The following is a 10715-nucleotide window of genomic DNA, read 5'->3' as shown; positions in this document are numbered from 1 at the left end:
TCTCGCCAGCACACTTCAGCAAGCAAAATGCAATCGAGGGATCTCGGCATCTACAACCTAGGAAGGTTCGGGTCGCAGCTAAGAGAGTAGTTGAGCCCTTTTTAGCTTTCAAAGCCGGTGGTGCAAAAGGACGAGTTGTCGTGTTTTGCCAACCAAGCCCGGGGGTAGCCCGTGGTTCCATTGTGCCGATGAGTAGCTGTGTGCGTGTGTGTGTGTTTGTGTGTGTGCGTGCTGTGCGCGCGTGTGTGTGCATGTACAATACAAGTACCAAGCAAACAGCCCCGTCCCGTCCAGCCGCCCGGCCGGATTAGAAGCATGGCGAAGCCATCACTTTCTTTACCCTGCAAGGGGAGATTAGTTGCTGTTGTCCACTTGTTCTCCCTGTAGACCGGTCTACCGTAAACCCTTGAGGCTGTTGTTGTCCAAGTTTGAGTCTGTACCGATATCCCGAGCTTTCTTTCCTGTCGAATATTCAGGGTAAGGGAGGAGATACAAAGCTGGAGTCGGCTGGTTATCCGAGGTTGCTGTTGAAGGCTTAAAGGTCCAAGTGGGAAGTCAGCGTTTTCAATGCTGGGCAGGAGCTCGCCATTGGAAGCAGGTCGATGTGCACCTGAGGTACTTTGTGCTTTAGGTGCCTCTGTAGTGTAGGTGAGGTGTGGAGGGGGACGGACGGGAATGGATGCACCTCACCCACTGGCGCACCCGACGGTGGGTGGTTCGGCAGGGTACATATACATGCACTGTACTGTACATACTTCCCGCCGCGTAGTGGGCCCGCGCCGGCTTAGGGTGTCGTGGTGGTGCTGCACAGCACCTGCACGGCACCAGACTGATGCGATGATTGCGCTGCGAGGGAAGGAGCGCCCTCCCTCCAGGCCTCCGCAGGCAAGGAAGGCGAGGTGGTGTGAACTGGAAGGAAGGAACCTTCACTGAATGGAAGGAACCTTCACTAAAAGGAAGGAACCTTCACTGGAAGGAAGGAACCTTCACTGGAAGCTTGGACTGGGACTGGGGGCCCCGGCATGGCGTGGAAGCTTTTGGGCTTGGACTTTCCCCACCAATCCCTCCACTCGCCAGGCAAATTCTCGCTTTCTTCCAGGCCCCAGCGGCCCACGGGACGGGTCCTCGGCGCTTTCCCAGTTTCCAACTTGCTGCCCGCCCGCGCGCCCGACAAGTAAGGTTCTGCTGCCTCGATTTTTTCCCCTCTCGGCTTGCACACCACCTTCACTGGTTGCTTTGCTCCGCTCCACTGTCTCCAGTGCTCTGGCTTCTTCTCTCTTTTCCCTTCTCTTTTCCCTACCCCTCCACCCACCCACGCTGCTGTGCTTCTCTCTTGTTTCCCCCTTGCGTTTCCCCCTCTCGACCGTGTCACTTTGCAAGTTCGGAAAGCATCATTTCAAAAGCGTTGCCATTTTAGCCCGTCGTCGTCTCCTCGGGAACTTTTGTTTTGCGCGTTGACCGTCTCTCGTCCGCTGCTGTCCTGTAGCCGCCGCGCGCCCCTGTCTGTCCCTCCCACACACAAGCAACGCACCCCCGAAACACCTCCCGCCGGCACCGCCGCAGACCTTGGAGAAACACGACACGAGCTTCCGCATCACGCCTTAATTCGCGCGCCAGACCTGCACCCGGCCCGATTCTAGCCTCGCTTTTGGCCGTTCTGTCTATCGAAACGAGGTCCCTCTTCTCTCGCGACGTCACCGACCGCCGACAGTCCCTTCAGCTGCTTTTCGGAGTTCAAAAGTCGGGATTATCGGAGCTGTTCCTCAGAAGGCTTTGACCAGTTGCGCTTGCTTGAAAAATTTGGACGGCTTGTCTTCGTTGCCTGGTGCTAATAAAGAGTGAGTAATGTGCCTCTGTTTGTGTTTGCCTGCTAGTGTTCTGCCCCCTTTTGCGCCTGTCCGCGCTCGACCGATGCCATCCCGACGGGAAGCCCTACACTGGACCGTCGGAGCCCATACGAAGCAGACATTCCGACAAGCTCGGCCTTGCGCGCGCGCGCCAAACCGCCTCAAAATTTGCCTTTTATGGCGCGGCTGCCCCGGATCGAGTGTTCATGGTCGAACTGGGCGTCAGGCGGTCGAATGCCCTGCTTTTGTCTGCCATTTCAAGATGGTGCGACCTTTGCGCCGGAGATCCGAAGTTTGGAGCGAACCAGGCCGCGTTTCCTCCGAGGCTCTTCAGCTACCCGCCTTTGATTGCCTACCTCCTCGTTAGTTGACACCGTGCCACCGATACGGCTCGTCCTGGCGGCCGCACGATGCCTTGCCCGGAGGATTTGCTCGATGACCTACCGGCAGCGTTTGCCCCGAGATGCTCTGGGCCTCAGCAATAATAGTTGGAACACTTGAGAAGAGGTGGACACTGGAGGGAAGACCCGTCTGGACGCGAGCACCGCGCCGAAGGGAATTCAAGCCGGCGGCCGATGAATGCACTTACTGCGGACGGGAACAGAGGCTTTGAGACGCCTGGGAGTCTTGTCGGACAAGTCGAGGCTAGCTAGCCTGGACAAGCTGGAAAACCACGCGGCCTTGGTTTTGTCCACCATCCTCCAAGGATCCGCGACCCCCATCACCCCCGGCATCTGTCCTACCTGGTGTGGCAGAGCTCTGGCTTTTAGATTTGTCGGCGTCTTAAGTGGGATAGGAGCTAGTTGGGGAACCACCGAGATTTGGGTATTGGACAAGGCTATGGCACGGCTTGAGACATCGCCCCAGCGACTAAAACCCCAGCCACTAAAACCTCAGCCAACCTCGCAGCCATCCTCGGTGCCCTGGCGCCGTCCGGCGGAATTCATGTCGCCGACTGCTACCCCGGCCTGTTTCCGATCCGTCGTGTTTGCTCTCTCCCGAATCTTCAAACAAGCCGAAGGGAACAATAATCCAAACTTCGCGACCTCGGAACCAAAGCTTTTCTGCTCTCCCAGAAAAACACTACCACGGCAGCTACAGACGGTTGAAGCAAAGCTAGATCTCGCCAAGGCTCGGGGGCTGTGGCGATGGGTGGCATGGTCTCTTTTCTGCGCGTTGGATGTCTTGAACAACTCCCACGAATCCACGATCCTCTCGGAGATTAGAACACAGAAGCCTACCGCCAATGCGGATTTTGTTGGATTTCGGAGCCGGTTGCTGGGCCTTGTCTGGAGCGGACGGACGGATTGTTACGATTTACTGGCGGACCCGTGGTCGACTGTGATGATCATGGCTTGGCAGCGACCTCGCCAAAAGACTCCTGAACTGTTGCCAAGTGGCCCGAAGACGTCTTCTCGTATTTCTGAGTGTGGTGACTGACTTGGAGGCCGTATAGTTTATCATCTGATACCGGTGTTCCTCCTTCGATACCTTCCGTCTTCACAGCATCTCGGGTCCTTTTGGGGCGGCAATAGTCCTTCAGGTTGATCTGGTTTCGGAACAGCCTTTTGCAGTCTCACAGTCTTGCCTTCTTCCGGTCGCTATCTCAACGAACCTATCGAACACGCAGGTTTATGCTAGCATCTTCGACGGCTCTTGATTGGCGTTTTTGAGTTTCAAGGCGTGAGGCGTCCCTGTCATCAACAGTCCTGGTTCGGATCTGGATACGATCTTCAACTTGATCGCAACCTACCAGCCGTGATCAGGCGTCTTGAAAATCGGTCGCTGCTTTTTCCGGTTTCGATCAGTAAGTCGATGCCTTTTGTTCTTTCTCCTTGGTGTTTGCTGCGCCGCTCGGAGGCATGACGACCTGGAGGTCCGAGGAGTGGAGGCCCGAAGGGGAACGGCACCGCTGTCTTCTAAAGCAGTATCTCTTACCTTGGTCTCGTTGTGATTGGGGCCGCTGAGATGCTCCGTTGAATCCTCTTCGAAGGCTCCTAGGAACTGGGCACCATTGTGTGGCCTCTGACGCGCTGAGGCCTGGTTTTGTTACCCCTCTGTACCTTTTGCCTCGTTCCGCGCCCTATATCTTTCTGCAGTCTTCCGTCCAGCACGGCAGTCTTACTAACCGTGTGTTTAAGCCTTTCATCTTTGGGGTAGGCTGCTTTACCAACCATCCTCTACTCGCCGTATTTGTCGTACCTTTCGATACCAACCTTTCGATACCATTTGGCGAAAATACTCGACTCTAAGTAAGCATGCATTCTGTCTGGTCTCTCTTTAGCTCTGATTTCTTTTGGCCCACGTTTCGCTGGAACGAAATAAAAAGCTCGCCCTTGCCATTATACACACCGAGCGCATCAAGTGTGGCTCATAGTTGGCGACGGCATGGCTGTTGCGAGCAAGCTGCTATTGTAGTGTTTTTGCGTTCAGGGGGCACGCAGCTTTTCAGCAAACTGTCGTGACAAGCCACTTTTTTATCTTGCAGGCTTGTTGGTGTGGCTTGTGTTTCGCAACTTAATATGTTCAGATGCCCTATCATGTTCAGGTTTAAGCTTAAGCTCAGGTGGAAGATGTGGTGCTCGGCTTTATCTATGTGACGAAGCTTTGGCCTAATTGCATTACTAACAATCTTTACTAGATCGTCCTTCGGTTTCTGCTCTCGACCGATCCCCAGACTCAGGTGTGTTTATTCTTTTCTTAATCGAAACACCCTCTTTTTAGTGTTTGTTCCCAAACTCTTTCGGTATATTGTGGTGTTCTTTCCTCGTTGGGCCTCTTTAAACCAACAGCCTTGTATCATGCACGGGAGAAGGCTGCGCAAGAGTCACATGGCGGACTGTCGCCCTCAACGTAGCCTATAAATAATCCCTTCTTCACCGGTCCCAAAATAACGCTCTCCCAATCCCTTTCGTCACACTGCCATTTGGCTTCCAGCTTGACAATTTCAGCACTAATGCTATTTAGGTCATCTCTTCTGCGTCTTTGATCAAATTTCGACTATTTAAGTGAGTGGTGATATAACTCCTCCACGTCTTTGCATGTTTTTGTGCTTTTTTTTCTCTCCTGTCTTTATTTTCGCCTGTATTGTTCTTGGTGAGCGTTTAACGGTAGTCGAAAAAGCCGTTGCTTCTCTCGACTTGTACGGGTTTTAGCCAGTGCTTGACTAGTCGTCAAGAGCTAGTCGGCGCAACAGCAGCGCTGATCAGTTACGCGCCTCCGTCTTGGCTTTATCACATCCCCGGCGCTTGTCACCGTTCAAGTCTTGTTCTTTTGAATGATCAACCAGCCAGTCACACACAAACCTAGGTCCCCAGCCGGGCCTAGCGTGCGTTTTCCCCAAAGGTTGTTTAGCCTCAGACTCTTGTAGCCCTCGGGTGACAGGGACCTCGGTAGTGCCTTGGCTTTCTTGCCGCCTCAGACGGGCGTGTGGCTTGCATGTCGCTGAGCAGCCTCGGTTGTGTGTTCGGTTATGTTCAGCTCGAAGTAGTCTTCGAGGGCAAACATGTTCCTTTCGTGTGTTGGATGGCAAGTTGCTCTCGGGGGCGGGACCTCGTGCTGGGGAGTGGGCGTGGTAAATGGTCTCGGTCGGCACAGGGCGTAGCTGTTGTCCGTGGAGCTAACCGCGGTGTCACGAAGCAGTCGACAGCCCTTGGAGTGATTCTTGTCTTCGTTCGTCTTTGATCAAGCGCAGTAGGTACTCCCGTTTCGTTTAGACGCGTGCCTCGCCCCAGACAGGGGTGAGTGGCCCGAAACTGCTAGCTAGTTTATTTATTCCCATATTGCCCTCTCATCTCTCCCCCCTCAGTCCAAGTTTGGGACAATAGCACAGCCTGGAAAAGCAGAGAGAGTTTGCAGTGCAGATGGAAAGGGTGTGTCCCACTCCTGACGGGGCGCCTGTGGCGTCTATAACCTTGACTGGCTTTGAATTTCGCCAAGCTTTTTCCCTTTTGCACACAACACCGCAGGTCCTTCCTTCCCTCTTCTACTCGGCTGCATTTCTTCATTTTCATCCGCGACCAGCATCCATACCATCTCAAAATCATTAGCGTACTTCACGCATCACGGCACATTCTAACATTCTCACGCACCGGCAGCATTTCGGCGATGTCTGAATATACCGCTCCCGGTGCCCCCGGCACCTCCAACAATGGACCCATGAACGGCTCGTCCGAGTCAAACTTCCCCGCCGGCGGAGGCATGCCTGCCACTAGCGACGCTGCGAAGACGCTCTGGTAAGTCATCCTCCCTCTGCATGTACATACCGGCTTGCTTCATGGCCGCGGCGTCTAATTGACTTCGACAGGATGGGTGAGATGGAGGGTTGGATGGACGAGTCTTTCATCAAGAATGTCTTTTCCACCTGCCTCGGCGAGACCGTCCAGGTCAAGGTGATTCGCGACCGCAACTCTGGGTATGTTCCTTGTTCCTGTTTTCTTTTTGTACCTCGTCCTTTCTTCCTGCTCGTCCTTTCTTCCTGCTTCGTCCTTCCTTTTCTTTCTGCTTCGTCCTTTCTTCCTGCTGCTCGGATGTCCACCCCTCGGACCTGTCTTCTCTTTGCACCCTCGTTCTTTCTCTTTACTTCTTTCCCCTCCTGCTATCCCCCCATCTTGACTCTCTTGATTTTACCCTCTAATCTTCCTGTTTTGCCTCGCTGCGATCTTCCTATTTTGCCTTGCTGCGATCTTCCTGTTTTGCCTTGCTGCGCGGCTGCTTCTGGATACCGCTCTTCGTTGTCTCAGCCACCGCCCCGTTCTAGTTCAACATCTTGCTCTCGCATCGGAGAGTCCAAAGCTGCTGGGTCTTTCAACCTGTGCTTGATAAAGCTAACTCTCAAAGTAATGCCGGATACTGCTTCATCGAATTTAACACTCCCGAGGGTGCCCAGAAGGCACTGACCTTGAATGGAACCCAAGTGCCCAACTCGGCACGCGCTTTCAAGTTGAATTGGGCTTCCGGAGGAGGCTTGGTTGACCGCCGGTAAGTCTACCTCTTCCCCGCCAGCCCAGCCCTCTGTAGTCTCGGGCTGACAATTGTATACAGCGATGACCGTGGTCCCGAGTATTCCATCTTCGTTGGCGATTTGGGCCCAGAGGTTAACGAGTTTGTCCTCGTCTCGCTGTTCCAGTCTCGCTTCCCCTCGTGCAAATCAGCCAAGATCATGACGGACGCTATGACCGGACAGTCGCGTGGATATGGCTTTGTGCGCTTTGCGGAGGAGTCTGACCAGCAACGCGCCCTTGTCGAGATGCAGGGCGTTTACTGTGGAAACCGTCCCATGCGCATTTCGACTGCGACCCCCAAGACCCGGTTTGTTCTTGCCCCTCCGCGTGTACTGTTAGCTTTGCTAACCATTTATAGGTCGCATCAATATGGTCACGGCGGTCAGGGCGGCAACCAAGCGATGCCCCCTGTTGCCGGCAACCCTGCCGGTCCCATAGGCTGGGGCGTGCCTCAATACTATAACCAGGGAACCTTCAACCCCATGCAGCCGATGAACCAGTTCACGGACCCAAACAACACGACCGTCTTTGTTGGCGGTCTCTCGGGCTACGTGACTGAGGACGAGCTTAGATCCTTCTTCCAGGGGTTTGGGGAAATAACATATGTCAAAATTCCTCCCGGCAAGGGCTGCGGCTTCGTTCAGTTTGTCCACCGCCATGCCGCCGAGATGGCCATCAACCAGATGCAGGGATATCCCATCGGCAACTCGCGTGTCCGCCTGTCCTGGGGCCGATCCCAGAACAACTCGGGTGTTGGCACCCCCTATCGTCCGGCCCCTCCCCCGCCGCACTATATGAACGTGAACATGGCTCCTCCTCACAGCCAGGGACCTCCGGGTCCTTACGGACCCCAGCACTTCGGTGGTAACCCGCCCCAGGGCCCCCCTCCTGGCGGCATGCAGGTACGGTGGACTCGTGCAGTCATGTCTTCTACTCCCACCATCTCCCCTACCTCCCTGTCTGGGAGCAGTCAGAGAAGCAGAAGAAATCGGGGCGGAAAGGGTCAGTCGAAAAAAGACAAGGCTAACCACGGCATCTAGTAACTGTACTCTTTGTTTGCGACGGGGAAAATTGCATGGAGTTCGGAGCAGGGCGTCCCCGGAGACTTAAAACTGCCTTTCACTGCAGGGATTGGTGTTTTTCTTTTCCCAATCGTTTTCCCGAAACCAAGTCCAGCTTTATTTGCAGCATCTCACGGCGTCTTTCCTTTCGACCTCTGGGCCTCGATCACATGGTTCTTCACCGGCTCTCTAAACGAATCTTCCGAAACAACTACAACGGGAAATGAGAAAGGAAAGGAATGACGAGTGGCAAGCGCTGAGATTTTCCCTTTGTCTTTGCTTTGCGTTTTGTTTCTCCTTCACCAGATACATTCATTCTTAACCGCAGACGGGGGCATTCGGCCCCCTTTTAGGCTGCCACACGACCCGAGGTTTTTAACGGGGGACTATTTCCTTAACCTCCTAACTTCACGGATCGAAGATATCTTGGTAGATTCTTCGTCATACGGCTATTTGGTCATGGAGAGCGCTGGAGCAGCGGGTCCTCTTCACTGAGGGACTGTTTTGCCCTGGCACACCGCCTGACCCGGCAAGTTGGCTCCTCTTCGTTGAGGGGTCGTACCTTGTCTCTAGCACGTTACTTTATTCAGCAATGTTATCTGGTTCGCGTCTATGCTCTTTCGTCTCCGCCCCTAATCTTCCTCGCGTGCTTCTGCTGTCTTGCACGCTTGGCGGTCTTTTGGCTTTTGCAAGCCTCTGTTTGCTTGGCCTTGCCTGGCCTTGTGCTTTGTGAGTCTCGTGAACCGGGTTAGGAGTTGTAATGTCTAGCCTTGCTCGAGCTCGCTGTCCTCCTAGATTCGTCCCTTGAAAGACTGGTAATGCGGTTCAGGTGGCTGATGGTTCTTTAAAAGATGGAGGCTAACTGGAGGACTTTTTGTATTTCGTTGCTGCCGCGGAAGCTGTCTTGTCTGGCTTGGATTTTTAGGGCTTCTTGACTTGGCTGGCTACGCTGTTTTATCTATTCATCTCCCCTAGTTGGGCATTCTGCTTTGTTTCTGTTCTTAGGTACCTGTCTACCTGTCTACCTAGCGTGCTAGTTTGCTTGCTTGCTTGCCTGTCTACTGTAGGTAATCACTAGGTTGCGTTTGAGGAACTGAGGGGAGGGAACGAGACTGTTTGGGATTGGGCATGTTCTTGTTCTGGTAGCTTTCTCGTTCTCTAGGTTATGTTTTGTGACTGGTCTGGGGGTTCTACGGTGTGTTTACCTGCCTCCCTCCTTAACCTGCCTGCTTACCTGCTTGCCTGCCTGCCTGCTTACCTGCCTGCTTATTTTTGTATGCATCTGCTCGTGCCACCCGCTCGTGTTCCCCGTTTACTTTTCTGCCTTTTCCGTTGCCTGTCTCTGTATGTCTGCTGGTGGCTAGTTGCGTGTGTGTGTATGTAGGATGCCTGCTTTACTCTGTGCTTATCGGTTTGCAGCTGATCTCGCAAGCTCTCTGTCTTGATCTGGTCGGACTACAGCTTCTCTTTCCTTCGCTCGGCCTACTTATTCCGTTTGTTTCCTGCTCTTTTCTTTCTCCCCTCCTGGTAGACGAGTTGCGTTCCCTGTTTCAACGCGGTTGTAGTTCTTCTCCTCTTCCCGTTGTCTGTGAGGCCCACGGTTACTGTGGCTTGGCTATTCGCTTCGGCCGGCCTGGGGCTCTGCTTTGTCTCTCTTGTTTTTTTTTCGTTTTATTCCATCAACGCAAGTCGAGACCGGCGGCGTGCTCTTTATCCTTAGTACTCTTCGTTTACTGGCACCCCCGGATCTGTCTCTGCCTGTGCTTTTGTTACCGGCTGTACCGCTACAATACCACACAAACCAGGCGTCTTTTGCTTGAGAGCCTGGGTGGCAGTAGCAACCTCCACAGCGGTGTTCAGGGGATTTCGCCTCGTTTAATCTCTCTTGTTTCTCGACGGTTGCTTCGGTCGGGCTTCGTCGGGCGAGACAGCTGGTAGGGTATGATGGCGTGGTGCTTGTCCTCCTGCTTCTTGGCCTGTGTGTGATGTTCTGAATTTGTCTCTCGTGTTCTTCTTTTCCTTCGCTCTCCCTTGTTCTGGTTGGCACGGGTCCGTTCTTCTATCCCTCTGTGTGCTGCTGTCAGCCTCATCTTTGAGCTTGGATTATGTTCCGTTGAGATTTTTCTTTCCTTTTCTGTATGTGCTGCACTTCTTATCCTAGTGTCCCTTCTTCCTTTCTTGGCTTGGTCCGTTTGTCGACGTGGCGGTTGGCGATAGCTTGGGTCGTTTGGAGTGGATGTCTTCCTTTTGTTCGTCGTGGCCGTGAACTACCAACGGGCTTTCGTGAACTACCAACGGGCTTTCGTGAACTGTCTGTGGGATATGCTTTGACGAACGCATTGTATCGCGTTGAGGATAGGCTGTCGTCTCGTTTTGATGTTATATCCCCTTAGATTCTCTCTTTGTGGTATACCCGGCTCATTTCGATCCTCTTATCTTGTTATTTAATGTGGAAAGGCTTCTCTCGTTTGGTGGCTAGGTGGTCTCTCAGTCGTCCTTGGGAGGGGTGAAGGTCCTGGTATTCGTGCGAGGATCTGAATCTCGAGACAGATTGTGGCTAAAACCTCGGCTCTTTTCTCAAGGCGGACAAGATGGGGTGTTTTCCTGGGTGGCGGTAATGAGCAGCTGTAACGGCGAGCTGTTACGCCAGCAGGCGCAAACAGATATCTGTTGCCTGGCACTCTAGGTAACAGCAGCTATATGGTCGCAGCCCCTACCACATCCGCCCCAGGTTAACGGAGCCCTATGGAGCGTAGTTAAGCTGGGAAAACTGACCTCAAACTCTAGGGCTTTAGCAGTGTGAC

The 10715-nt window shown here is 53.6% G+C and overlaps 2 protein-coding genes across 2 annotated transcripts; both read left to right on the top strand.

Moving 5' to 3' along the window:
• The first annotated feature begins 2320 nt into the window (after nt 1–2320).
• On the top strand, nt 2321–3659 carry B0T26DRAFT_75437 (uncharacterized protein). The gene has a single exon (XM_060445815.1). It carries the CDS (start codon nt 2427–2429, stop codon nt 3285–3287), a length of 861 nt encoding a protein of 286 aa, XP_060303428.1. The 5' UTR covers nt 2321–2426; the 3' UTR covers nt 3288–3659.
• A 2295-nt stretch (nt 3660–5954) lies between these two features.
• Nucleotides 5955–7877, top strand: B0T26DRAFT_746444 (uncharacterized protein; the record flags this gene model as incomplete). Its single annotated transcript, XM_060444693.1, has 6 exons — nt 5955–6082; nt 6154–6261; nt 6687–6827; nt 6891–7157; nt 7209–7752; nt 7821–7877. The coding sequence occupies 6 exons, from the start codon at nt 5955–5957 to the stop codon at nt 7875–7877; spliced, it is 1245 nt and encodes a 414-aa protein (XP_060303427.1).
• Nucleotides 7878–10715: the final 2838 nt, after the last annotated feature.

This window comes from Lasiosphaeria miniovina, assembly GCF_030549165.1.
Source record: "Lasiosphaeria miniovina strain SMH2392-1A chromosome Unknown B0T26scaffold_1, whole genome shotgun sequence".
Taxonomy (NCBI): Eukaryota; Fungi; Ascomycota; class Sordariomycetes; order Sordariales; family Lasiosphaeriaceae; genus Lasiosphaeria; species Lasiosphaeria miniovina.
This window is presented reverse-complemented; position numbering and strand designations above follow the sequence as displayed.

Bases quoted from the DNA above. Each gene is read 5' to 3' on its own strand.
- B0T26DRAFT_75437 (XM_060445815.1), top strand. From the start codon at position 2,427: ATGCACTTACTGCGGACGGGAACAGAGGCTTTGAGACGCCTGGGAGTC.